Here is a 23,437-nt window from a genome sequence, read left to right as displayed (position 1 = left end):
GTGACCACTGGGGGAGTATGGGGAGATCATCCCCGATTCCCTCCAGTGGTCATTTGGTCAGTTGGGGCACCTTTTTGAGGCTTGGTCGTGAAAATAAAAGGACCAAGTAAAGCCGGCGAAATACTGCTTAACGCCGTTTTTTTTTCCATTATCGGCGAAAGCCGGCCATCTGGTAGCCACGCCCATGCCCGGCCATGTCCCGCCTTCACTAATCTACCGACACGCCCCCTCGAACTTTCGCCGGCGAAGTGACGGGAAAGCGGCGATGCTGTCAAAAATGCCCCTTTCCATTATACCGATTTCGCTGCTTTTCCGAAATCGCCGGCCATCTTCCGATTTATGTCAGGAAATGGCCGGCGATCACTTTCGAAAATAAGCTGGATAGTCTCCTTTTTGAAAGTGAAATGCTAACATATTGTATTTCCTGTGTATACTTACTCCAGAGCTTACATCAAATCTAATCATGTTATAATCACTGTTATCAAGAGGCCCCAGCACCCAGGGGCGTAGCTAGACCTCGCCAGGAGGGGGGGGCCAGAGCCCGAGGTGGGGGGGCACTGTTTAGCCGCCCACCCCGAGCCGCCGCCGCCGCCACCACCACCACCACATCGGACCCCCCCCTGCCGGCCTGCCAACGATCCCCTTCAAACCCCCTCCCGCCACCAACTCTCCCCCGCCGTCGCCGCGCACCCCGTCACCGCAAATGATACCTTTCTTGAAGAGAGAGTTCCTTCCCCGCTCGAGTAGCGCCTTTCTTCAACGAAGTTCCGGTGATCAGCTGTTTCGACACCAAATCTACGGGGGCCCGGGCCCCACGTAGCTACGCCACTGCCAGCACCATTACCTCCTGCACCAGATCACTCATTCCACTAAGGACTAGGTCTAGAATTGTTCTTCCTCTTGTTGGCTCCTGAACCAGCTGCTCCGTAAAGCAGTCCTTGATTCCATCAAAGAATTTCATCTCTGTAGCATGCACTGATGTTACATTTATCCAGTCAATGTTGGGGTAATTGAAATCCCCATTATTATCGTGTTCCCCAGTTTGTTAGCTTCCCTAATTTCTGATAACATTTCTACATCTGTCACTTCATCCTGTCCAGGTGGACGGTAGTACACTCCTATCTCTATCCTTTTCCTCTTTACATATGGAATTTCAATCCATAGCGATTCCAAGATGTGTTTCCTGTCCTGTAGAATTTTTAGTCTATTCAATTAAAGGCCCTTCTTAACATACAATACTACCCCTCCATCAATTAGATCAACCCTATCACTGCAATATAATTCGTATTCTGGTATGACAGTGTCCCATTGGTTATCCTCCTTCCACCAGGTCTCAGAAATGCCTATTATATCTATTTTTTCATTTAGTACAATATATTCTAACTCTCCCATTTTATTTCTTAGGCTTCTGCCATTTGCATATAGACATTTCTGATTATGTTTGTTGTTCCTATTTACATCTTGCTCAGCAGTTGACAGTGATAATGTGCAATCTTGAAAATCTGTAATAGGCCTCAAGCACATTGCTGACATATCAAGGCTAAAAGAGCAAAACAACTGTTCACAACAACTTTTGTTTACTGTGCTGGGGACCTTCACAGAAAAGAAAATTGTGCTGGGGACTTTATAGAAAAGAAAGCATCTAAGGTGTCAAGAGCCGGGTCCTTAGGCCCCCAAAGCCACAACATTGGCAAACCTCAGACTTTGTTATTCTAGTCATCATGGCACCATACCAGAGGAAAGGGTATAAGACCCTCTTTCATAACTTCATAGCTAGCTGGCTGTTAACTTGGGCAGTTTACGCAAGAGCTGCTATCAGCTGGCCTGAGCAAACAGATGATGAAGGCTCATTAAAGATATGTGGCCCCCCTTCCTGCAGGCTCACCTGGGTAGAGCTATCCTCTGCTGACCAGCTTGAGATCTCTGCTGCTGCCTTGCCTGATCATGAGGTGAAACCCATTTGCCAGCCTTTGTCTTCAGTCCCTGACTCCCTAATAATCCAGTGTTCCTGAGTGTTATCATCTGTCAAGTTGAACTGCTTTCTCATTAATGCTTGGGGTGTCAGGTGTCCTAAAGGTTTTGCCCTAGGGCTAGTGTGTGTTCTAGTGTGCGTTATCTTTACCTTGACAGGTACATGAAGTCATAATTCTACCATCATTGTGGGTAATTCTGCATAAGTGTTATCTCTGATTGCATTTGCTATCATCATCATTAATAAAATAGCTTTTCTATTTTTCTAATACCTAAGCCTTGTGTCCTTTCCTCTCAGTGTTTATAATTTGGACTGTTCTGTACTTGGATTGCATGAGTGGGAAATTTGTGATTTAATCCTAGAGTGCTAAATTACCATTATTTGTCATATTTGTATTTACCTGTCTTTGCCAGTCCTCTAACGAGGCCTGGTAATTGTGTTTAGTCTCTACAGGGGGAAGGGTGAAAGGGAAATAGAACTGGGAGGCAGGGACAGCCCAAGACAATCTTTCACCTGAGGCAATGAATGAGCTGCCGCCCCCCCTCCCCAGCCACGATCTGATATCTCCCCCCTTCTTTCCCCAACTCCTTCTTTCAGAAGATGGCAGCGATTCCCATAGGCTGCCCTGCCGCAGGTCCCAGCTCCTTCTTTATAATGCGGGTGGCCCGCCTCTGTGATGTAATTTCCTGTTTCCTCAGAGATGGGTAGCAGTAGGGAGAAGGGGCTGGGACCGGTGGCAGGGCAGCCTATGAGAATCGCTGCCACCGCCTTTTCAAAAACAAGAAAAGAAAAGGTAAATTCGGGGAAGGATGTTGGGGAAAGAAAGAAGGGCAGGGGGCGATGCTGCCTCAGAAGATGCCGAGGTCCCTGCCTCAGTTGACCTAATGGTAGGGCCACCACTGATGGGGGGGGGGGGTAGCAGGAGGGGGTAGCACCTGCATCCTTTTATGAGGGTCCTGGCTAATATTCAGCCTGGGCAGTATGTGTCCTATGTGGGTCCCAGCTGAATATCTGCTGGGACCTGCATAAAAATCTTGCAGCTAGCACATGTCCTCATGGCTCTTAATATTCATTGCTCAGACATTACCCAGCACTGAAGACTGGGACCTAATTCAAGAAGCTGCAGTCAGCATTTTAAAAAATGCAACTCATGCTGGCTGAAAATTAGCTGGATAACTTTCAACATATAAGTTACACTTTGAAAGTTAAATGGTGGGCAGCTGAATATCTACCTCTGAGTTTCCAACTCTCAATTATTCCCATTAAACGGATGTTTATTACAAAAAATATTAAGTTTTCCCTTACATAACACGATCTAACTGCACTTAATGTATTAATTTGCAAAGTCATGTCCAGCTCCATCGTGCTCATAATAGATTATGAACATTTTACTCATCTTTAGCCTGCACACTTCCTTCTTCTAAAATTAATCTTAACACTAATGTTAATATCACAAGAATAACTTGCTATAAAAAGGCAGGTTGCAGACTAATACAGTAGAACAGAAGAAAACCAAAATACAAACATAGCCTGCCTCTTACTGATAGAGTAAGGGTCTCCTGGAGATACTACATAAGAGAAAAGGAAAATACACTGGAAACGTAGGAAAGATGGGGACCAAGATCAGACTTGACTAGGACAGTTACAATTAAGGGTTTGGGTGGCATAGAGCAGGCAAACACCTCAAGGATTAAACTGGAGTGAGAAGAAAATAGAAGTGATCCGAACTTGGAAAAGCAAATAGTTTGCATCACTAGGATATCATTAAACAAAACACTTTTATTAATGGTTCCTCAAAAGAAGTGTATAAAAGGTAAAAAAGTAAGCCAAATAAGGGGGAAGCAGAAGAGCATATTTCAATCAAAGTCCAAAGGAGAAAGTTCTTGTTTCAAGTCGTTAGAGGTGTACAGACATCCCTTCTGATACACTCCTCTCTTCATCTTTCCACCTCTGATTCTACTCCTCAGTGAACTCTGTAGGATACACTCAAACTCCTCTCCACTTCACAGTCTATGGATCAATAAATGCTGTCAAATGTCCAATGCCCTAAACTTTAAGGGGAGGGGAGGGGGAGGGGATTTGAATTTAGCCTACACTATTTTCAGTGGTAGCTCATGGGAAATTATATTCAGCTACAATAGGTATTTTTCTGGACAGGGCCGGTGACTCCACACCTCAACCCACCCAGCATCTCCCCTCTTTCTTCCCTCCTCCTAGCCCCCCCCCCCCCCCCCCCCCCCCAGCACCATCTTACTTCTCTTCCTTCCCCAGGAGTAGGAGATCGCTTCAGCTTGGAGAAAAGACGACTGAAGGGAGATATGATAGAGGTCTATAAAATAATGAGTGGAGTGGAACGGGTAGACATCAAGCGTCTGTTTACTCTTTCCAAAAATATTAGGACTAGGGGACACAAAATGAAGGTACAAAGAAGGAAATTTTAAACAAATCTGAGAACATTTTTCTTCACTCAACGTGTAATTAAACTCTGGAGAATTAGTTGCCAGAGAATGTGGTAAAGGCGGTTAGCTTAGCGGGATTTACCGCTCGGCAATCCAGAACTACCACCAGCTGAATGCAGGTGCCGGCCATAGTTCCACCCCCAATACGCCGCATTTCCAGCAGTAGCAGAAATATTTGAAAAAATATTTCCACGGGGGGTTACCGCCGGGTTAGCGCGGGAGCCCTTACCGCCACCTCAATGGGCGGCGGTAAGTACTCCCCCCACATGGCCACACAGTAAGTGCAATCTTACCACATGGCCATGTCTTTTTTCAGTCTTTTTATCCGTAGAAGTAAAATGTGCCTCAGCGAGCGGCAAAAACAGCCCCCTAGCTAGCGCGGGGCACTTTGTACCACAGCTTAGTAAAAGGGCCCCAAAGTTAGGCGCAAGATCTACGCTAAGCTAGTATACTATAAAGGCATTCCGTGCAGAACGCCCTATGCAGAATACCAGTTTAGCGTGGATCTTTCCTAACTTTGGTTGTCATTTATAGAATTCTGCCCTAAATGTGATTCTTCCATTGATCGTATGAACGGTGACAATTAATCCATGGATACAGGATCCTCCTTCCACACTTACCTTCACATTGTCTGGATGAAGCCCCCCAGGATGCTTGTCCATGTACTGGCATAAATCGGTGTGCTGGAAGAGAGGCAAGAGGGAAAAGATACGTGACCTGTTGCTAAAACTGTATTTTACCTGCTTCATTGTTCTATTTCCTTCCAGGCAAAACAAATGTAAGACAAGCAGTAAATATTTCTCTTTAGTTATAAAAACTCTAGGTCCTATTCCAACTTCTACCAGCTTTCCAAGCTCACCAAGAGTGGACACTGAGGTCAGCAAGTTAGTAAGCTGCTTTCATTACAATTCAATACACAAACATACTCCAACAAATTAAATGGTGCCTTAACATATCATATAACATAGTAGATGACGGCAGAAAAAGACCTGCACGGTCCATCCAGTCTGCCCAACAAGATAAACTCAAATGTGCTACTTTTTGTGTATACCTTAGTTTGAATTGTACCTGTGCCTTGTTTTTCTTAGCATTAGTTCTGTAAGAGCTTTTTGTTGTTGTTGTTGCCAAAATACAAATGTGAATAAGGAATGGAGTACACGAAGAACTGCATACAGCAGAAGTTGATATTTCCAATATGATCTCTTATCAACAACATATGTGGAACAGTTGCCTGGCTTCCACATTATCATATTAACAGTATAAAAAACCTGCATAAATGGGGACTACTGTTATTAAATTTGAATTTCAGAATACATCTCTATGTATGACAATATTTGCTCCCCCTCCCCCCGGGTAGCAAATGAGTTTGCCTTCGATATTCTCAAATGGCACTGAAATTGCTCCCAATCCTCATGGGTCCAATTATGCATAAACTTTATATTCAAATAATTAATACAAGCTTATCCAACAATTTAGTGTCCATTTCCACTTCTAATTTCTTTTTTCATATCAGTCTTCATAGAACATTTCTACAGATATCATTTATTTAAACAAGGAACACTTAGCTTAAGCATAGCAAACAACCCCCCTCAACACGATCATGTTTCAGGACAGAGGCTAACTTTTTCAGGAGCCTCCGTTCTGATGTAGTCTTTACGAAACATGATTGTAAAAAGGCAATATAGGCTGCCATGTGCCTTTATAAAATAGGCTCACAGAATTATTCCCAGCAGTAAATACTCTCACACAAACTTAAGGTTACTTCAAGGCAAAAACAATTTATGTATATGTTCTTTACGTGTAACCACATACATCACAGACTCTTTTCCTGCCCCACTCAAAATACCCCGGGGAATGTCTACACCTACTTACTGACACATACTTTATACCCCACTTATGGTCAGTCAAGGCGCTCATAGGTTATATAGAAAACATAGAAACAGAGAAAAATGAAGGTGGATAAAAACCATATGGCCTGTCCAGTCTGCCCATCCATGCCATCTACTATCTGTCCCTCACCCTACTTGGCCCAAGTTTTCTTGAATACAGATACAATTTTTGTCTCCACCATCTCCACCAGAAGGCTGTTCCATTAGTTCACCACCTTTTTCGTGAAGATTTCCTTTGGTTACTCCTGAGTCTTTCCCCTTCCACCTTCATCCTATGCCCCCTCATTCAAGAGCTCCCTTTCAATTGAAATAGACTTGCTTTCCATGCATTTATGCCACGGAGATATTTAAACGTCTCTATCATATCTCCCCTTTACCACCTTTCTTCCACATATTGAGATCTTCTATGTGCCTAAATTGTTACACACAAATACCCTCACACAATCTTTTAACCCCCATTTTCTGCAAGTAAAAAAGACTTTACATGCAAGAAATGCTTTCTAAAACCAGTTCTATCAATTAAAATAAGAGGAGGAAAAAAATACATAATGGCTTGTCTGCTATGAGCTCTGTTTCTCCACTCACATTTTTAAACAGCACAGCAGCAGGAATGAAAGAAGGGCAGATTTCCAGTGTGCCTGAGCAGATGGAAATTCTATGAGTAAGCCACTGTTACACAAATCAGAAATGTGTCCCATGGTAGAAATGGCTGCCAACAGACAGCAGAAACAGCATGAGACTTTAAGAAAATTATATGCACAGCCAAAGGCAAAAGCCTGAAGTTAGATCCACAAATTGGGCAAAACCCAAGAAAAAAGTACAAAAGGATTTATACTGTTATTATGTTTCTATAGCACCAATATGTGTAAGAGAATATCTTTTTCACACAGCTTACAATCTATTCAAAACAAAAAGGGCAAACAAAGGATTAAGGAGGGAAGTTATCAAGCTCTGATTGGGCCCTAAGTCACCGTAGGGTCCTTTGACAAAAACATGCTAGCCTTTTTAGAGCGTGCTAAAAATAAGTACTCACTAAACATTAGACTCACCCATATATTTCTATGGGCGTCTCTAGCATTTAGCATGCGCTAATGGTTAGCGTGCGCTAAAAACACTAACGTGCCTCTAGCGTGGCTTAGTAAACAGAGACTTCAGCCAGTTATGTTCAAACCAGCCAAAGATATTCCATGTGACTCCTACCCAGATGGCGCCATCTCCAAAATGGCGCCCATAGCAAAAGTCTTGTGCTACTACCTCTAAGGATTATGACCTACACAGCTGAAGAATTTCCGTCATCATAAATTTCCTGTTACTGTTACTTCCATGGTTTTGGAAGGACAGGCGGAAAGTGGATAGAGAAGTTTTTATTGTACTTACTATCGCCAGGCTTAAGATTTCCTAGATTTTATTTTCTTAGTTGTTTGTTGCCACTTGGCGCGCATCCATTATGTGTGCCCGAAAATAAAAAAATATTTTTCGGACGCACACCAAAAATGAAATTACCGCAGGAGCCACACGGTAGTTGGGTGGTAACTCCATTTTGGCGGACGCTGGGCACGTGTAGACACGCGACTTAGTAAAAGGGCCCCTTAATCTCTTTCTCTCCCTGCCAATTTTGAGGGACAGACTGTAGAAGTCTACCCAGCACCAATCCTACTTCCCAACCACTGGAGTTGTCATCAAAGCCTGCTCTAGCCTTGATCCTGATCTGTTTATGCCATTTACGGGAGCCAGACTGTAAAAGTCTGCCTGGAATTGGTCTTACTTCACAACCTCTGAAGCTCCAGCCAAAGTTAACTCCAGTTATGAGGTCATTTAAGTTCTGCTTTAATTGGATTCCATCCTTTTTCTATATAGTGATCCTCTTTGGTACCTCTATAGAGAGGTAGACCTGGGAATCATCAGCATGAAGATGTCATTACTAAAAACATGGGAGGCAATCAGAACACCAAGGGAATAACTATTGATAGAAAAATAGCAAGATTCCAAGACAGAGCCCTGACTGCATAAATGTGAAATGTTATCTTTTTTCTCAAGATTTATAGGAAAAATGAGACCCTGTGCTAAAATAGCATGACTTGTAGTAAAATAACCCATCTTATCGGTAGCCCATGTTGATAACTTTCCCCCTCAATTCCTTTCAGTAGTTTTGAATGGTTAAAAGTTCCTCATGTTGGAACAACAATCTGCAAAAATACTACAAAGTGCACAGAAGAATTTTGTCTGATTCTTTAATTTACTAATTCTGGCAAACACATCGCTGTGCTTTTTCCAGAAATTTCTTCTTGCTTACACAATTTTTCTGTGTATCTTCTTACATATCTTGAAATTGCAGGAAATTAAATTCCAGGGCAAAAGATGTGCTAGCAAGCTTATCGCACTGGCTTCTTGCATTTTTATTTCCTTTCAAATCTACATTTCTGGATGTGACAGCATTCAGTGAGCCTTATTAGATAGGATTCCTTCTGAGACTGCACAATGGAGAGAGGTGTGGCTGCCATATCCTGGAAGTCCACTGAGGGTCTAGCAGTGCCACTGGCAAGTCATAAGAATCTTAGTAACAAGAAAAGAGAACGTTTGACAATATTCCCTAAGGGGCCCTTTTATTAAAATTTGCAAATATTTGCCACCGGCGAGGTTTAAAATAGGAATTTTCTGCACACTAACTGCAAAATTAGCACCTTCCTATTCTAGGGCTCTTTCTTTTTTAGGTCTGTCAGATCGTGCACTAATACTGTCGTTAGCATACAAGACCTGAAAAAAAACAATGCAGGAGCATTTAGTGCATCCTATTTAGGAAACACTAAGGAATAAATTCTGTATATGGTGCTGAAAAATTGGCACTGATAAAAATTAGTGCTAAGCACTATTCTGTAAACAGTGCTCAAAGTTGGGGGCTGTTTATAGAATAGCATTTGGCACCAGGAGCCAATTGTGGGTGCGAGGATTTACAACTGAAACCTGGTATAAATTCTCACACCTAAATTAGGTGCGGATCTCCCTTATTCTGTAACACTGTGCGCAAATTCCAGGAATGACCCTGTTCCACTCATGCCCCTCCCATGGCCACTCACCCTTTCTGATCAAAGTATAAAATTTACACGTGGATTCACACATGCCCTTGCTCACACAGTCCATGCTCTGCCGAAACTCCACCCATGGAAATGACCACAGAGAAAGCACGGACCTTGCAAACATAATGCTTACTTTTAGATTGGTCAGAAATTGTTTATTTTTTTTTTATTTCTATTTATTATAAACATTTAAATAATAAAAATATAAAGAAAAAAATCATACCATAATAACAGATACAAAAATAAAAATATAAATATTACACATTCAGTATGACTCCACCTACATCATGGGACAAGAAAGGAAATAATAGGAAGCACTTCAAAGAAAACCACGGCAATACTATAAATAAGCCTACAACTTGGTGATAACTATTTACTAGACCTTATATATTCCCCTCCTCTCCCACCCACCTCTATCCCACCCCCGTTTACTACCTCTAATATAATATGAAGCATTATGTTCTAGCAAAAATTTCTCCAGCTGAGTGGGATCAAAATACTCATGATTATCATGCAATGGAACAAAATATTTATATGGAAACCTTAGATTAAAAGTACCTCCTATAGCTCATAAACATTATTTGAAGTTCAAGATTCCTTTTTGTCTTACCTGTGTAGTTCTACCCATGTCAAGAAAAGTCTTAGGGGGTCTTTTACTAAAGCTTAGCTCGCGTTATCTGCAGCAGGGCCCAAAGGAATAAAATGGGCCCTGCTGCAAATAACTTGAGTTAAAAAAAACAACAACACATCTGTTTTTAACGAACAACCTCAAATCAAAGTTTTGGAGAATGTGACCAAAAGAATATTCCTAATAGAAGGGAAATTTTGCCTTACCAAATGGCTACATTTTTTTTGAAGGGGTGAATAAACATGTGTATTGTCAAAGTACCTCATGAAAGACTTGAAATTTGAAAGTCATGGGATAGGAGGTAGGTAATATCCTATTGTGGATTAAAAACTGGCTAAAAGATAGAAAACAGAGATTAGGGTTAAACGGTCAGTATTCTCAATGGAGAAAGGTAAATAGTGGGGTTCCCAGGGGTCTGTGCTGGGACCGCTGCTTTTTCTTTTTGGTAATAATTTTTATTAACATATTTATACATGATCTTGAGTTGGGAATAACTAGTGACGTAGTTAAATTTGCTGATGACACAAAGTTATTCAAAGTTGTTAAATCACAAGAGGATTGTGAAAAATTGTAAGAAGACCTAATGAGACTGGGCATCCAAATGGCAAATAACATTTAATGTGATGAAGTGCAAAGTGATGCATGTGGGAAAAAGGAAACCAAACTATAGCTATGTGATGCAAGGTTCCGCATTAGGAGTCACCGCCCAGGAAAAAGATCTAGGTGTCATTATTGATGAAAGGCTGAAACCCTCTGCTCAGTGTGAAGCGTCGGCTAAGAAACCAAATAGAATGTTAGGAATTATTAGGAAAGGAATGGAAAACAAAAATGCGACTGTTAAAAAGCCTTTGTATCATTCCATGATCCAGATTTGCATACCATGGTACTCCACTATATATAAATTTATCTCATGCATGTTCATTTTGGTAATCAAAAAACCTGACTGACTAGCAGGCTTATTTTCGAAAGAGGACGACGCCCATCTTTCAACACAAATCGGAAGATGGGCGTCCTTCTCCCAGGGTCGCACAAATCGGCATAATCGAAAGCCGATTTTGGGTGTCCCCAACTGCTTTCCGTCACGGGGACGACCAAAGTTCCCGGGGGCATGTCGTAGGCGTAGTGAAGGCGGGACTTGGGTGTGCCTAACACACGGGCGTCCTCGACCCATAATGGGAAAAAAAGGGCGTCCCTGACGAACATTTGGACGACTTTACCTGGTCCAGTTTTTCTTACAACCAAGGCACAAAAAGGTGCCCAAACTGATCAGATGACCACCGGAGGAAATCGCGGATGACCTCCCCTTACTCCTCCAGTGGTCACTAACCCACTCCCACCCTCAAAAAAGAACTTTAAAAATATTTTGTGCCAGCCTCTATGCCAGCCTCAAATGTCATACTTAGGTACATCGCAGAAGTATGCAGGTCCCTGGAGCAGTTTTAGTGGGTGCAGTGCACATCAGGCAGGCGGACCCAGGCCCACCCCCCCCTACCTGTTACACTTGTGGTGGTAAATGTGAGCCCTCCAAAACCCACCAGAAACCCACTGTACCCACATGTAGGTGCCCCCCTTCACCCGTAAGGGCTATGGTAGTGGTGTACAGTTGTGGGTAGTGGGTTTTTTTGGGGGGGGTTGGGGGGCTCAGCACACAAGGTAAGGGAGATATGTACCTGGGAGCTTTTTCTGAAGTCAAATGCAGTGCCCCCTAGGGTGCCCGGTTGGTGTCCTGGAATGTCAGGGGGACCAGTAAACTACAAATGCTGGCTCCTCCCATGACCAAAGGGCTTGCATTTGGTCGTTTCTGAGATAAGCGTCCTTAGTTTCCATTATCGACGAAAATCAGAAACGACCAAGACTAAGGACGATCATCTCTAGGGACTACCTAAATGTCAAGATTTGGGAATCCCCAACCGTATTATCAAAACAAAAGATGGATGCCCATCTTGTTTCAATAATACGGGTTTCCCCACCCCTTCACTGGGATGTCCTACGACGACATGCTCAGGAAAACCTGGGCGCCCCTTTTGATTATGCCCCTCTAGGTGTGCCTCCAGAAGAGGACTAAGCAGCATTGCTCTAGACCTCTGCTGTGACCTAAGTAGCAACCAACACAGGGTCTTTAAGTCTGTGAACATTCGCAGAGCCTTCTCCTTCTCTTAGGTGGACTTCCTGTTTGACTGCAAATCTATATAGCAGGGGTACTCAAAGTCCAGACCATGATCCACAATCTGGACTGCAGCGACATTCCCTGGTTGAAGAGGCTAGAGTTGTGCTTTGGTGATGGCCGCTGGGTCTGGCTCCGCCTCCTTCCTGCCAATCAGGGAGCAGCTGACCCGGAAGCGGATGCTGTGAGGCACAGGGAAATGGGAAATTGCTTCTGGCAGCGGTGTGGTGCTCAGGCTCGGGGGCAGCAAGAGAAGGAGAAACGGTGGTGACAAGGCCCTTTAAGAAAGAAGAGACACAGAGAGAGCTGGGATTGGTTACAGGTAGGGCCTTCTGAATCCCTTTGCCTGGCAGTCAGTTACAAGGAAAAACAAGACAGGAAATCTTTAATAGCACTTTGCTGTTTTGGGGTGTGTTACCAGAATATGGAGATTTATTGTGGAGAAGTAAGCATCCTACTGATAGTTGTAGTTTGTTATTTAGGACTAACTTAGTGTCCATGCAAGCCTACTGGCCTACTTAGTTTTAGTTAATATTGTGGACTGCAAAGAACTCAGCAGTCGAAAAAGTGGACGGCTTTACAAAAAGTTTGCGTATCCCTGCCACATAGCACTGGAGTATATGAATGCACACTGGTAGAAAGAGGATCTGTGCTGACTCCTGCTACTGTTGTCACTGCTGCTGCTTCAGCATTCATGCTTTTGATAAGTTGAGGAGGGGGAGAGAGACAGGAGGACTAATAATTTGCTTTCATCCTCATCTGAGCTCTGGTGCATTTTTAGGTGTTCAAAAGAGATCATAGTGGAAAAAAGTGTTTGGGAAGGACCGAGCTAAACATTTATATGGATTAGTATCAACAGGGTTCAACTGGCCTGACTGCTTTAGTTCACAGGAAACTTGACATTAAGATCTCAATATTGCAAGAGACCACTGCTTACTATCCACATTGAGTTCTGGCTCTCCCTTCTTTGTTACAGGTAGAAAGAGAACCAGGACAGAACTGAGTTCAAGCGAGGACAGGGTTCTAAGGAGCAAATGGCTGTTAACTATGCCAAAAGCACCAGACATGTAAAGGGGAATAGGGGCAGTCCCTCAGACTTAGCCATGAAGAGGTCTCTTGAAACCTTGGTGAGACCCATCTCTGTGAGGTATAAGGTCAACAGAGGAAAAAAATAAGAAGGGACAATAATGCTATTTTCCTATATTTAAGCTACATTTTTCTTTGGCGTACCAAATTGTGTACCTAAAGCATTTCTGAGAGAGCACAAAGAAGCAACATTTCTTAAATTCACATAATTGCAAATAAAATTATAGCCAAGCTTTAGAAGTTATCCAAGGAATTCTCAGGGTTTTTTTTTCTTTTTACTTAGATTTTAAAATATCCAAGTAACATAAAACCATAAGCCATGCTGAGTCAGGCTGAGGTCCATTGAGCCCAGCATCCTGTCTCTGACAGTAGTCTGTTCAGGTCACAAGTACCGGGCTGATCCCAAAAACTACATCTGATTCCCACAGTTAAAATGCAGATATGAACAATGGCTTTCCCAAGTCTGCCTGGCTAATAATTTCTAAATACAATCAAGAACGTGATTCACATATTCTTCTTAGATGCTCTTAGCCTGCTTGAGTCACTAGGTGTGTGATGTGTACGGAAAGAGAGGTTGTGTGGTGGAGGACTCCTAGCAGGTCATTCTCTGAACCAGACAGCCCAAAGTTAATATTAACTGGCTGTCACCTGATCCTGTATGAGAAGGGGACAAATTGTAAGGGTTAGGTAGGTTTCTTGTGGCCTGTACTCTATAGTCAGTCTACACTTCCTCTTTGCTAGCAAAACATTGGAACATTCTTTCTTTATAATACAAAGAACAGGGCGAATATTCAGTCCACAGCGTTAGTGTTTTTTTAAAACACCATTCAACACAGGTAAAAAAAAAAAAAAACCACCACTGGTAGGATACTCAGCACTGTCTGGATACTGCCGAGGTGTTCAGAGGTTAGTGCCACTGAATATCCCACTCACTGGCACTTACCCAGATAGCATCACCTGACAACTGGATAAGTGCCTTTGAATATCAACCAGTATAAGTGTATATAACATTTATTATGTTTTATCTCAGTGTAACCCTAGTTTCCCTTCAGTCAGGGCTGCCAGATCAGCTTTCTGGGTCAGGTACCCAGGATCAGGGCTTACAAAACAAACTGTATTTCAGATGAGCTGGGTGCAGGCCAGGGCTGGGCTAAATCCCTGTAGGCTGAAGGGCTTTTTCCTCCTGGAGTACTCAAACGTTCACTCTCAGAAAGATGATCAGCAGTCTCAGTAACTTCAAACTTTTTTTTACTGGAACAATTTCAAACCATTAACAGCTCATAAACAATCCTCATCTCTGTTGGTTTAGGTGCACAAGACAGAATCACATCCAGATTTTGTTCATCAACATTCTGTCCCCGTCTTGGTCTAGTTATACTCCTGAGGGGCTGAATTTTTCCTTCTCTCAGGAGTAAGGTTCCTTTGCACCCACCACCATCCCTCCTGGGGTGTCCTTTTCCACCAGGCACTTCTCTCTTCTGAACTCCTTGCTGAAAAGATTCTAACAGCGATCCCCTCTGCCTATTTGACAGAGACTAACAATCTCCAACTTCCCCAGGATTTACTGGCTTCCCTCCATAACTCCCCCTTGGTTCCTTGGGTCTCAGTGGCGGCTGGGCAACCAAAGACCCTGATCTCCTACTCGCAACCCTTTCTATTTAGTTCTCACTCCAACTTAAGGGGCCAGGCTCCTTCCATCACCACCTACCAGGCCAATTCTACCAACCCCACATGCTCATGACCTCCTGGAAGCTCCTCTAACCTCCACCCATAGCAAAGGATCAGTTTCGCCCCCCCCCCCCCCCAAGTACAGTATCTTTGTGTACAGTGATTGAAGGCTTCTGAATCTGTTACAGTTCCACAATAAGCTCCATGGGGGCATATTGCACCTGCAACAGGTTATTCTGCCCATATCAGGTAGACAGAGGAGAGTTCTGAAGTAGAACAAGCTACTCCAAACTGACATTGCCCCTAAGGGGCAGAAGTCAAGATTCTAATACCCTACAATAAGGGTATTACTAGAGCCTACAGTGGTAGATATTTTCAGAGGCCCTGAGGGGGAGGGAGGTCCCTGCCAGTAGACTGGAGAGTGAGATTGAGAGGTCTGCCCAGGGGAGGGGTTGGCAGCGAGACTGCAGAAACAATGCGGTTTCTCCTGCAGAGAGTGACAGGAGTGGAGTTTGAAAAATCATAAATGAGTCAGCTTTTAAACAAGAAAGTGGGGGAAGGTCGACAGTCGCTCAAAAGCGCATGGTTCGGAATAAGGTATCTTTCAAAGGTACCACCTAAACATTTTTCACCCTCTTCACTAAGCAGCTTTTCTTTTGTTGTGAACCACATAGAAGCCATTATTTAGCCCTTCATGGTATATCAAGCTTTTGTAAAAAAGCTAAATATATAGAAGGCGCCTGGGAGGAAAGAGAGCACCTCGAATATTGTGTTCAATTCTGGTCGCCGCATCTCAAAAAAGATATAGTGGAATTAGAAAAAGTGCAGAGAAGGGCGACAAAAATGATAAAGGGGACGGGATGACTTCCCTATGAGGAAAGGCTAAAGCGGCTAGGGCTCTTCAGCTTGGAGAAAAGACAGCTGAGGGGAGATATGATAGAGGTCTATAAAATAATGAGTGGAGTGGAACAGGTAGACGTGAAGCGTCTGTTTACTCTTTCCAAAAATACAAGGACTAGGGGGCATGCAATGAAGCTACAAAGTAGTAAAGTTAAAACGAATTGGAGAAAATGTTTCTTCACTCAACGTGTAATTAAACTCTGGAATTTGTTGCCAGAGAATGTGGTTAGCTTAGTGGGGTTTTATGAAAGGTTTGGACAGCTTCCTAAAGGAAAAGTCCATAGACCATTATTAAAATGGACTTGGGGAAAATCCACTGCTTATTTCTGAGATAAGCAGCATAAAATGTTTTGTATTTTTTTGGGATCTTGCCAGGTATTTGTGACCTGGATTGGCCACTATTGGAAACACGATGTGGGGCTTGATGGACCTTTGGTCTGTCCCAGTATGGCAATACTTATGTACTTATGCATATGAGGTCTTTAGTTGCCTGTGCCCTGCCAGGACCCTTGGGAGTATTGGGGGATCCTGGAGTGAGAAATAAATACAGCCTGATTACAAGAGAAGTGGCTGCCCCTTTAAGTGGCAACTGAGAAGGAGACACAGCTTCAGGTGAATGAGGGGGTGGGGGGGGGGTGGAATCCAGCCTGTTCAGGGGAAGCCTGTTCAAGGTCAACGTGTAGCCCTGCGAGGTGCACTGCTGGAATGAGGACAACTGAAAGGGTCTGTGCATGAAAGAATTGGAGTTGATATCAGGAATAGTAGAAACAGCACTGGATGTATTCCTGACAACAGGATGGGTAAAGGACAGGAGTAGGTGTAAATATGTACAGCTGTGAATTATGTTGTGAGGGAAGAAGAGGGGTAAAGGAGTTTCAAGTGTTGACTGCTGGTTGTAGAGGGTCCAGTAAAGTTGGTTTGCATTCTACCAAATCCCTGGAGTGCTGAGTGATTTTTGGTAAGAGAGTGAGGATACTTGCTCGTAGACAGAGAGGTGCCAATGCAAGTCTTTTTCCAAACTCCCAATACCCCAGATCTCTATTCCAGACCATTAACCCACTCCCAAGCTTGTTGGATGGAAACTGTGACTGCATGAGTAATGAGAACAGTGGAGACAGAACAGACAACTGAGAGAGAAATAAGTTTTTCCCTGTGACCTGGTCTGGATTGTTGTGGACCTGAACTAATAAAGATTAAAAAGGTTTTAAAAAATGTGAAGAATGAGGCACTCTGCTAATCTGAACTGAATCAAACAAAAAATAATGTTAGTTACCAGCAGAGACCTCAGAACAGCTGTATCTAAAACAGTGTGTTTTTACTAGCAAAAAAGGTGCCGGTACTCAAATGCTAAGGCCACCCTTCAGGGGTGAGGTGATCACTGATGGACCCATCCCACAATAGCCAGGTCCTCTGCAATCAGTCACAGAATCTATGACAAGGCAGAATTGGTGTGTAGAGCCTGAGTTCTTTCATTAAAACTTGGGGTCCATGGGTCAATTTTAGCAGACAGTGGAAAAGGTGCCGGTACTCAGTACCCCCAAGTACCCCCTCAAAAAAAGCCCTGATCTAAACTAAATACAGAGAACTACAGATACTGAAGTCCTGCTAAGAGAGGTGCACCTATCATTCATCTTCAAACTGGGAAGGAGAATTTCTGTTTTATTGATATATTTCATCATTTCCTCATGAATCATTAGAAGGGGGGCTGAACTCTGCATTCCTTGCATTCATTAGCATGCCACTAATAGAGTAATGCACTAAAATACTGAGTGAGTCACTTCCCAATAAGAAGCAGCTGGGCAGCCTGCCTGGCCATGCATCACTAACAGGCGCATTTTCAAAGCACTTAGACTTACAAAGTTCCATAGGTTACTATGGAACTTTGTAAGTCTAAGTGCTTTGAAAATGAGCCCCACATGTGTCTACCCTTTTGGGGCATAGTGACTTGACCGCTTGACTATAAAAAGCAGAAGTAAAAGGATCATCTGTGATTCAGAACAAGCACAAATAAAAATAGTTGACATAGCATCATTGGTTTTTTATTAAATGACCTACTGTATTTGGATTTTTTTTGTCTTTTCTACAACATTAGCAATTTTGCCAATGGTGCTCATTTTCAAAGCAGATGGGCGTCTTAAAATGCCTTTAAAAAAACATCCATCTGCTAAAAATGTCCACATCCTGATTTTGGAAAGTCAGAATTAGGATGTTTCACACTGCAGTTCGTCCAAACAGCAAAGAGGTATGTTGTGGGAACGTTTTAGGCGGGACTAGGGACTGCCCAAAAGTAGGACATCCAACAGGGATTTTCAAATGGGAAGAAACAGCCATGTCTAAAAAGAAGGACTTTTTTTTTAATGTAGACCTGTTTCAGTCACATCCAAGTTCCAAAACATTACTCTAATTGAACAGTTGACCACTGGAGGAATTAAGGCATGACCTTTTCCTTAATCCCCCAGTGGTTGATGTCCCCCTACCTCTCCCATGAAAATGAAACTGGATAACATTTTAAACAAAGCAGTAAGCAGCAGGTCAGAGGATGTAGCTGTGGATTGTAAACCAAGGGGACCCAGGTTCAAGTCCCACTTCAACTCTTTTTTATTTTGTAAATAATTCTGAACCTCACAGAAAAATACCTACAGTACCTGCAAGCCTGAAGGCTATTGAAGTGGAGTACATTTAGGTAGAGAAGGAATTTTTCAGGTCCTGGAGGGATCACATTTGCCCCCCCCCCCCCCAAAAAAAAAAAAAAAAGACTTATAGTGGGTTTTGAACCTGTGTCCTTTGGTTTACAGTCCACTGCACTTAACACTAGGCTGGCCATATTTTTGAAAATGATGCCAGACAAACATTCATGTCCCTGGTTTTTTGTCCTTCAAAAGTTGCATGTTTCACTTTTGGCAAATGACAATTCATTTTGGAAATTTTCAGTGCAAAAACATCCATCTCACAGCCATAATTGAACAGGAAATTTAGACATTATTCCTGGTTGATTATGGCCATAAGATGGACATATGAGCAGGACTATGCGCCTGCCCTAGATGTTTTGGTTTTGTTCCATTATCGCTTTAAAATGTCCAAGTGTTAGGTATGCTCTAAGTCCACTGTAAGCTCGCATTCAAAATGTCACCCGAGAAGCCCCCTTGTGATTTGGACACAGTGCAGACAAAATGCATAGATAGACGTCAGCAAAACAGGTTTTGAAAATACCAATTTGGATGTTTTGAGAAGAAATTCGTCCAAGTGGTGCTTTATGACACTTTTTCGACGTTTTTCTCTTTCAAAAATATCAAGAAGACTGAATGGACTCAACACAGTCCTGCGTTTCGGTATGGAAGCACCTACTACTACTACTAATCATTTCTTTAGCGCTACTAGACTTACGCAGCACTGTACACTTGAACATGAAGAGACAGTCCCTGCTCGACAGAGCTTACAATCTAATTAGGACAGACAAACAGGACAAACAAGAGATAAGGGAATATTAAAGTGAGGTTGATAAAATAAGGGTTCTGAACAAGTGAATAAGGGTTAGGAGTTAAAAGCAGCATCAAAAAGGTGGGCTTTTAGCTTAGATTTGAAGACGGCCAGAGATGGAGCTTGACGGACCGGCTCAGGAGTTTATTCCAGGCATATGGTGCAGCAAGATAAAAGGAACGGAGTCTGGAGTTAGCGGTGGAGGAGAAGGATGCAGATAAGATTTACCCAGTGAACGGAGTTCCTGGGGAGGAGTGTAGGGAGAGATGAGAGTGGAGAGGTACTGAGGAGCTGCAGAGTGAATGCACTTATAGGTCAATAAGAGGAGTTTGAACTGTATGCGGAAACAGATATGGAGCCAGTGAAGTGACTTGAGGAGAGGGCTAATATGAGCATAGCGACACTGGCGGAATATTAGTCGTGCAGCAGAATTTTGAACAGATTGAAGAGGAGATTGAGATGGCTAAGTGGGAGACCTGTGAGAAGCAAGTTGCAATAGTCTAAGCAAGAGGTGATAAGAGTGTGGATGAGGGTTCTGGTAGTGTGCTCAGAAAGGAAAGGGTGAGTTTTGGTGATATTATAGAGAAAGAAACGACAGGTTTTAGCAGTCTGCTGAATATGTGCTGCCTCAGGAGTTATTGCTATTCCAGTCTAGTTGACAAAGGAAAATTGTTAGCCAGTGAATGGAAGTACAGGGATATCAGCCAATAAGTCACACTGTAACATAAAGCTGCAACAATGTCAAAATGACGAAACAACAATGTGTAGAAATTAGATCGTTTATGTGTCAAAAAACCAGGATAAGACTGTTGTTTCATCATTTTAATGGTGTTACAGCTTCATGATTTGTGCATTTAACACAAAGATAACTGAATACATTTTGAATATAGACCATATTATCTCAGTTCCACAAAAATGGCAACTTTATGAAGTTGTTCTAATCCCTAGTGGTTCGTTGAACCTCATTTTTCCATTTTTTTTTATAAAAGGACAATTGTGGATCTCAAATAGAAAAATTCTGAAACCAGCGCTATGGAAAGTTTACACTTGCACAGCATTTCTAACTTTTCAGAAGCTCCAACGTCTTTGAAAACTGTGGCAAATGAATAATTCTGATCTTGAGTTCTGCATTATTTAGAGAGAAATGAAATACGTGCGCCGCCGGCACCAATCACTCATTTCAACACTTGCTGTCTATTAAATGGCATTTAATAAATTATTAATACTTAGCTCAATGTATGCTGTTTTCCAACAACTATTTCAAGAAGGTTTGGCCTCCGTTGACTTCCCAGAGAAATTAAAACCCCACCTATTAGTTGTGTTTATGCCTGTTTTCTTTCCAGCTGCACAGTAATGCTGTTTTCAGAAGCAGCGACAGACACTGGGCCTCGAAGAAGATCCCAAAAATTCATCAACAAACTATTTTGTCAGTGTTCTTTCTTTGTCTTTTCCTTTTTTAAAAATCTGAATAAACCTCAGAAGTGTTCATTCATGCACTGTAAATGCAATTAGTAGATCTCTGAAAACTATGGGCGCATGCGGTGATGGATGATTGTTAATGATGCCACTTTAAAGCGTATCAAGGCAGCTTTAAGGGGAAAAGAAAACAAGTTGATGTATGAAATCAACTGTCCTTCTGGTCAATTAGGGGGTGATACCACAAATGAAAAATAAAGAAAATGTAAAGAAAAGGATGTTGGTACACAAGAATCATTTGGCCAGTGCATTTTTTCTAGCAAAAAAGGTACCGGTACTCAAATGCCAGGCCACCCTTCAGGGGTGGGGTGATAACTGAGAGACCCAACCCACAATAGCCAGGACCCCTGCAACCAGTCACAGAATCTATGACAAGGCAGAATTGGTGTGTAGAGCCTGAGCTCTTTCATTAAAACTTGGGGTCCATGGGTCAATTTTAACAGACAATGGAAAAGATGCCGGTACTCAGTACCCCCAAGTACCCCCACAAAAAAAAGCCCTGCATTTGGCACACCCTGTCTTAGTATAGCAGTCTTAAATGGCATTGTCCTATCTTTAAAAGGTGTGTCTCTACATCTTCTGCTTTAATTGGGAGCACTAAGCTATCAGAAGCATCCTGCTGTTAATATAGAGAGAATTATCCTTATTAGAATGGAGCTAAATTACACAAAACATACACACAACCCCCCTTGTAACATTTATATTTTGTACGGCTTATTCCTGATTAAATGAGTCATTTCTGGTTTCCACCCACTGTTCCTGCTAGCTCTGTCATGATAAATCTCCGTGTGATTTACTTGACCCAGATCTCTGTCTAATTGGTTTCAGCTGCCAGGAGTGAATCTGAAATGCATGGGAAGTCCAGGGGCTGAAGAATGAAACAGGAAGCGTTTCCCAGTGCATTCCTATCACGTAAAACTAGCAGTGTGAAAGAGATCTTCCATTAAAACAAAAACTACTATTTGGCTGTTGGCAATGACCTCCCGCGGCTGGCAGGATGTATTGTTTCAGCGAGGCAGCAGCTCCGCTGCACGCTGTCCTCTTCTGTTAAACAGTGTGCTTCTTAGTCAGGCCCCAGCACTTCCACTGATGGATAACAGCCATTTCATTTTTCACTACCTACATTCTTTTGTCAAAAATAGACGTCTCAAAACAGGAACACAGCTGTACCCAGAAAAACTATAAATGGAAACAAAAGTGTAAAGTATTCACCAAGAACATATTCTTGGATTTACTCCTTTTACTAAAATGCATTAAGTAGTTGAGGCAGGAATTAGCATAAAGACCTATTATAACAGTTAATGCACTGGTTTGACAGCACATGCTAGTCCTTGTGTTAACCAAGGGTGGAAAGAGGAAGGGACTAAACTTACCCTTGGATTCTATAAATGGATTGCAAAATTGCCTGCCGAGATGCATGAATGACTATATTGACTAACGAGGTAATTAGCACCAATAAGTGAGTGCTAACGATTACTGGCATGCAATTTGGATTTGCACACACATCTTGCTAAGCACTATTGTGTATAAAAATCCAAGTGTAAATCTTAATAAGTGCACAACTGAAAGGCGTGCGTGCCCATGGGCGGGTCGGGGCATTCACTAAAGATGCACCCAGTATTACTGGGATCCGCACTTAAATTATGCTCCAGAATTTACACCAGGTTTCAGTTGCTGTAAATCCTTGCACCCAAGGTTTGGTGCACAAATCGGCTGTAAGCGTTGTTCTATAAATGGTGCACAACTTGGTGTGCCGTTTATAGAATAGAGCCCTGCACGGATTTTTTTTCAGCGCTGTTTTTATTGAGCACCGTTTACTGAACCCAGTGCTTAACGTGTGATAACAGTACTGGGCATTAACTTTTCACACAGAGTTAGAGGGGCATAATCGAATGGGGAAGATCATCTCTAAGGGCACCCAACTCTAAAAACGTCCCGGCGAAGGGGCGTGGAAACCCGTATTATCGAAACAAGATGGGCGTCCATCTTTCGTTTCGATAATATGGTCGAGGACGCCCAAATCTCAACATTTAGGTCGACCTTAAAAGTTGAGATGGTCGTCCCTGGTTTTCGGCCATAATGGAAACCAAAGACGCCCATCTCAAAAACGACCAAATCCAAGGCATTTGGTCATGGGAGGAGCCAGCATTCGTAGTGCACTGGTCCCCCCTCACATGCCAGGACACCAACCGGGCACCCTAGGGGGCAGTGGACTTCACAAATTGTTCCCAGGTGCATAGCTCCCTTACCTTCAGTACTGAGACCCCCAACCCCCCCCCCAAAAAAAAACCCACTCCCCACAACTGTACACCAATACCATAGCCCTAAGGGGTGAAGGGGGGCACATACATGTGGGTACTGTGGGTTTCGGGTGGGTTTGGAAGGGCTCACATTTACCACCACCACAAGTGTAACAGGTAGGGGGGAGGATGGGCCTGGATCCACCTGCCTGAAGTGCACTGCACCCACTAAAACTGCTCCAGGGATTTGCATACTGCTGTCATGGAGCTGGGTATGATATTTGAGGCTGGCATAGAGGCTGGCAAAAAAAAATTAATTTTTTTTATGGTGGGAGGGGGTTGGTGACCACTGGGGGAGTAAGGGGAGGTCATCCCCAATTCCCTCCAGTGGTCATCTGGTCAGT

At 42.9% G+C, this 23,437-nt stretch overlaps 1 protein-coding gene across 5 annotated transcripts in view; it reads right to left on the bottom strand.

The window, feature by feature from the left end:
* Positions 1 to 23,437, bottom strand: part of CDK14 (cyclin dependent kinase 14) — an 857,524-nt gene that overhangs the window by 456,681 nt on the left and 377,406 nt on the right. For all 5 annotated transcript variants that reach the window (XM_030200090.1, XM_030200096.1, XM_030200123.1 and 2 more), the window contains one exon: positions 5,052 to 5,114. In XM_030200090.1, the coding sequence (XP_030055950.1) occupies positions 5,052 to 5,114 (63 nt within the window). The remainder of the gene's footprint in view (positions 1 to 5,051; positions 5,115 to 23,437) is intronic.

Source organism: Microcaecilia unicolor, chromosome 1 (assembly GCF_901765095.1).
Source record: "Microcaecilia unicolor chromosome 1, aMicUni1.1, whole genome shotgun sequence".
NCBI classification, from domain to species: domain Eukaryota; kingdom Metazoa; phylum Chordata; class Amphibia; order Gymnophiona; family Siphonopidae; genus Microcaecilia; species Microcaecilia unicolor.
The sequence above is the reverse complement of the archived record's forward strand: the minus strand, read 5'-3'. Positions and strand labels throughout refer to the sequence as shown.